The 5,643-nt window shown below is 64.8% G+C and overlaps 1 protein-coding gene across 1 annotated transcript; it reads right to left on the reverse strand.

Annotated features, from left to right (window-relative positions):
• Positions 1-1,488: 1,488 nt before the first annotated feature.
• EMIHUDRAFT_211294 (hypothetical protein) lies at positions 1,489-2,016 on the reverse strand (the record flags this gene model as incomplete). The annotated part of the gene is made up of 2 exons (XM_005768073.1): positions 1,489-1,733; positions 1,944-2,016. 2 exons carry the CDS (start codon positions 2,014-2,016, stop codon positions 1,489-1,491), a joined length of 318 nt encoding a protein of 105 aa, XP_005768130.1.
• Positions 2,017-5,643: the final 3,627 nt, after the last annotated feature.

The raw sequence follows: 5,643 nt of genomic DNA on the forward strand, positions 1-5,643 counted from the left end.
GCGTAGCGAGTCTGTGTGCTAGGACGGGGTACTTACCTTGTTTTAAATTTTGTGCTGCGCGCGCGGGGTGGCTTTTTTTTTCTGTGGATATGAAGGCATTTGATTGAGCACCTTATTAAGTGGGGGGGGGGGGGGGGGCTGCAGACGATTGGCGTCGCGCGGCTTGCGAAGTCGGGCCGGCGTCGCAATATGGGACCTCGAAGGCCCTCGTGCCGCGGATTGGGCGCGTCGACTCTCGGCGGGAGGCCGCGCGACTCGTGCGAAGCCGTGGTACGCGCCCCGCCAGGGAAGTGGGCTGTGTTTGCGTTTCTTTGTGGGGACGGGTTGGAAAGATGGAGGCATCTAGATGGAGGTGAAGAGCGAGGCGCACCTCAGACTCGGCACCTGATCGGACGGAGGCAGTCTGTCCGATGAGTGGAGAAATTGAGGATGCGGCGGCGGCCGCATGGGCAATTCCAGCGCGGAGCGGGCGGCGCAGTCCCGGAGCCCTGGCGCGGGCGTGGCGCGGCAGGGCGCGGCGCGGGCGCGGTGGCGCGCAATCATGCTGGCCGGGGATCGCGCCGCGACAGAGTACAGGGGGAGGGCGGAGGCGCGGCTCGGGCGGCGGCGCGAGCCCCTGCACGCGTCGCGCGGGCGGGGAGGGAGAGGGAGGGGAGGGAGAGGGAGTGGCTGGGGGCGGGCTCAGCGGCGCGGGGCCCCGGCCCTCGCGCTGGGCGGCGGGCGCGGCAGGGCGCTGCACGCCTCAAAGTGGACTCCTCACTCGGACGGCGCTTCCGTCGGAAAAAACGGCAATTTTTCGGTGCTGGTAGCCCCCCAAAAACAGGCGCGCGCAGCGCGCCCAGGGGCGCCGCAGGCGCCCCAAGCGGCGCGGAGCGCCGCCGCAGGCGGCGGATAGCAGGGGCGCGATATTAAACGCCATTTTCGGTTCCGCGGTTTTGCCACAACCCAACCCAACCCAAAAAGCACGATTCTCAAGTTGGGCCCTCCGACTGTCTGTGCAACTCCCTCGAGAAATCACGACTCGCACAGCGATTTGGGCTCGGCAAGGGAGAGAACGACGAGAGTGGGACGACCGCGAGGTGGCATGAAGGTTGCAGCGAGAATCGGCGAGAGACTGCGAAGGGAGATAGGAAGAGGCAGACGCCCAAGGGTGGGCGACGGCTAGCGCATCACACCTTCCTTCCAGTGAAATCCCTGTGTGGTGGCGGCGTGCCGTCCTCCCATCCCTCCCCCGGTTGCAATGACTTCTTGACACGTTGAGATGGGACCTGCAGAGCCGACAGGGTGGGTTGAGAGAGAGAGTGTGTGTGTTTTTGTTTTGTGGGTTGTGAGCGAATGTGCACGGCGGTGCCTTCGCAATGCCGGGAGAGGCGATGGCGATCGGGTCCGATTCGCGGATGCTCTTGCCTCGCGAATAGCACCCTGAAGCGCGTTCGTCTCGGACGCATCTCGCCCTTCGTAGATGTTGAATATGTCGGGCGCGAGCGCCTACGGTGAGATTGAGGTGATATGAGCCTGATTCGAGACGCACACGCAGCACTGCGCTTCTGCTTTTTTGAGTGCGAGTCGCAAGAGTGGCGGCACCTTCTGGTTCACAGCCTTCTCGAGGTTCTCGAGGTGGATATCCTTTGGCCGCGTTGGGTTCTCGAGGTTCTCGAGGTTCTCGAGGTGGATATCCTTTGGCCGCGTTGGGTAGCGAGGATTGGTGTAACCCGAGCCAGGAGGCGTGTTTTCTGACGGCCGACCGTCAGTGCACGGAGTTGCCCCTTCTCCGACTGCCCCGCCCGGCTAGTTCCCGAGGTCGTCGGGTGTGATCTGTGATGGCCGAAAAACATTTAATGGCCGCGCAAGATATAAAGGGTGGCTAAGGGCTCTGTCTGCCCGCAAGGCGCCCGCGTCGCAGACGCGGTACCATTGACAAATCTGCAAATATACCCCCACACGAGCAAAATCCGAAATACCGTGCAGAAACCATGTGATCTGCGCCGTGCAAGCCTTCAGCTGGTGCCAAGACATTCGTAAAATTGAAGCCAAGAACGTCTGCCAAATCCGTGCTAGGGAAAGCTGATCGAGCCCAGCGTGCCCGCGACCGCCTCCCGCGCAGCACCGCCGCTGGGGACGACACGCTGCGGAATCGGATCGAGCCCATGCACGGGCAAAGAAGGACGCTGCAGAAGCGGTTGGAGAGGCAGCCGGCGTCTGCCGTCACAACGAGTCCCAGCGCTGGTTGGACATGCGCGTCGGCTCGCCCGAGGACTGCTGTCGCGACCCTCCCGTCGTGACGCAGCCTCCGACGAGCTCTGCAACCGAGGAGAGTGAGGGTGCGCCTCCCCTCACTGCTGGCCTGGCTGCGCACCGCCCCACAAAGCACCCCCTCGAGCATCTGTACAAGTACAAGTACAAGGGCGACCTTCTCCAAGTCGTCAACACGCCCGACAAGACTTTAGCCTTGGCCACCCTCCTTGCGGAGCAGGAGGAGATCCGCTCTCGGTCGGCAACGTGGCAGCTAGTCGAGAGACTCGATAGTTGTGACCCCCCTCTGTGCTCTGAGTGAGGACAGGAGAGAGAGAGCTTTTGTGGTGTTGGTGTACGCAATAACGGGACAGGGTAGTCGTTCTCTCTAGCTCCCCTTCTAGCTCTTAGCATGAGCTGCGCCCTGTGTCCGACCCCTTTTGCGCAGCAACACCTTAAACTTTTAGGCCCTCCAAATTCGGGTCGGAGCGTAGCGGAGTGGGCCCCGAGTTTGAAAAGGGCGACGGACGCTTGCGTCCTAGCCTCCAACAACGCCTCCCCGGCGCAGAGGGGCCCCCGGAGGGATGCTCAACCGCTCCACGCCACGCCGCTTGCGGCGGTCCTATTCCCAGCTCGCCGCTGAGGGCCCGTGCGTTATCTTTGGTAAAAAAGAAAAAATCGCCGCTGCCTTGCCGCCCCGCGTGGGTGCATCTCACCCAAGCACCCAGATGACGCACTTGACCCCGGATGGCAGGGCGTTCGCGCTGTCACTTTCACGCCTCGGCCCGTCCTCGACATCGACGTGGAATCATCGACCCGACCGCCGTCATCGCCGCTCCCATCGAAACCGGCGTTCGACCCGGCCATCTTTGCGCGAGTACGCCTACGCGGCGCTCCTCGGGCTCGTCCGCATCGAGGGAACTCTCACCTCATGAAGGGCGGCGGGCCGTGTGCGGGTGCCCGGCCCTCCTCCCCACCCCTCTTCCTCTCCCCCAGGTCGTCTCCAATCCCCGCCCCGCCCCACACCCCAGCCCCTTCCCGCCTGCCTCGACCCCCCTCCTCGACCCTCCTCCTGCGCTCGCGCAGGCCCGCGTCGCCATCTTCACGGGAGGGGCAAAGCCCGGGCCATCGTGCCGACGGCGACCTGGCCTCGAGCAGGCGCACAGCACGCGCACGCCCTCTGTGCCAGCGTCTCGCCGTCCCGCCTCTCTCCGGCCTCTCGCACCCCCGCCGCCTCCTTCCCCGCCTCCACCGTCGCCGCCGCCTCCCAGCCCGCCCCCTCCGTCGCCCCCACCACCGCCATCTCCCCCACCGCCAAGCCCGCCGCCAACCCCGCCACCGGCCAAGCCCGCCGCCGCCCCCGTCGCCGCCCGCTCCATCCATCACCCCTCCACCGTCCCCACCACCGCCATCGCCCCCACCGCCAAGCCCCCCGCCGCCAAGCCCACACCTCCCCCGTCTCCACCCCCGATCGGTCGGCAACGACTTTGCCTTTCGCCTCCCACTAATCCTACAGGCATCTCGATTTCTTTCCGCTTGACCGTCGTGCGTTTTTTCATGGAGGGTACCCATTCGGTGCTGGTAGCGAACCGACGCTGCTTGACATGTTAGCGTCGGTTCGCTCTCGTCACGGTCGGGCGTGCGAGGCTCCTGTGCCTCCGGTGCAGCCGATGCTCAGCCCTCTCACACCGTCGCGGTTCGCCCGTCACCTCGCCTCTCCGCAGGGTTCATCTCTCGCGCCGGCTGCATCTCTCCGCCGGTCGCCAGCACCCGCGCCACCGACTAGCTGCACCGCCACTCGCGACGCGCCACCCTCGCGCACAGCCTGCATACGCTACTCCCGCCGTGCCTTTGCTACCACATGGATCGCATGTCACTGCAAACGCGCCCGCAGCCGCGCCGTAAAGGTCTGCCGTGCTGGCTGATGATCTCACTCTCCCGCTCCTATTGCATCTGCCTCCCGCCTCCCAGCTCACATTTCACACCGCAGTAGGTGCTCCGGTCGACGCTGCCGCCGTTGCCATCGCTACTGTCACCGCTCGTTTGATCATCGACGTCACGCTTAGCGGCAGCGAGATCCGAGGTTCAGTCAACTTGCCTGGTGCGCTCTTGCGCGTGCCTTCAAGATCCACAAGTCAATTTGTACCAGAAATCCAAAGGTGGTGCAAAATGGATATCTCAAGATTGGCCTTTAGTTCGCACACCTGCTCTCCGCCGCCGCCGCTTACCTGCTGGCACGCCACCGCCCCGCGTCGCTAACTCAAGCCTCCCTGCTGCATCTTCGCACCCCTGCCACATGACTCGATCGCCGTCGCTGCTACCGCCCTCTCCGCCGCCCTCGAAGGCGCCACCAGCATTACGGCCGCCTTCATATCTCATTGATGCTGCCACCAACGCCACCTCCTCGATTCTGTGCCGCTGCCGCGGCGAGGCGCCGTCGCCACGATCGCCGCCAGCGCTGCTGACAGCCTCGGAGCGTCGCCGTGGCCGCGTTCTGGTCTGCCCACGCTTCCCCTAAAACGTCTAGGACGAGCTCAGAGGCTAAGGGCGCGTCCTGTGGGACCATCTAGCTCTACTGGGTCCGCGACGGCGGTCGGCGCACCCCCGTCTCGAACGTGTGTGCTCTCTGTCTGTCTGTCAGCTGTTTCGGCTAAGTCGTTTTGTACCGGATTTCAATGTTAGTGGCAAAACCGCGGAACCAAAAATGGCGTTTAATTTCGGGCCCCTGCTGTCCGCCGCCTGCGGCGGCGCTCCGCGCCGCTTGGGGCGCCTGCGGCGCCCCTGGGCGCGCTGCGCGCGCCTGTTTTTTGGGGGGGCTACCAGCACCGAAAAAGTGCCGGGCAGGGTACCCATTCGGCGTTGGTAGCGAACCGACGCTGCTTGACCTGCCAGCGTCGGTTCGCTCTCGTCACGGTCGGGCGTGCGAGGCTCCTGTGCCTCCGGTGAAGCCGATGCTCAGCCCTCTCCCACCGTCGCGGTTCGCCCGTCACCTCGCCTCTCCGCAGGGTTCATCTCTCGCGCCGGCTGCATCTCTCCGCCGGTCGCCAGCACCCGCGCCACCGACTAGCTGCACCGCCACTCGCGACGCGCCACCCTCGCTCACAGCCTGCATACGCTACTCCCGCCGTGCCTTTGCTACCACATGGATCGCATGTCACTGCAAACGCGCCCGCAGCCGCGCCGTAAAGGTCTGCCGTGCTGGCTGACGATCTCACTCTCCCGCTCCTATTGCATCTGCCTCCCGCCTCCCAGCTCACATTTCACACCGCAGTAGGTGCTCCGGTCGACGCTGCCGCCGTTGCCACCTATCTGTCACCGCTCGTTTGATCATCGATGCCACGCTTAGCGGCAGCGAGATCCGCATTTTGAGCCGAGGTTCATTCAACTTGCCTGGTGCGCTCTTGCGCGTGC

Source organism: Emiliania huxleyi (genome assembly GCF_000372725.1).
Source record: "Emiliania huxleyi CCMP1516 unplaced genomic scaffold EMIHUscaffold_47, whole genome shotgun sequence".
NCBI lineage: Eukaryota > Haptophyta > Isochrysidales > Noelaerhabdaceae > Emiliania > Emiliania huxleyi.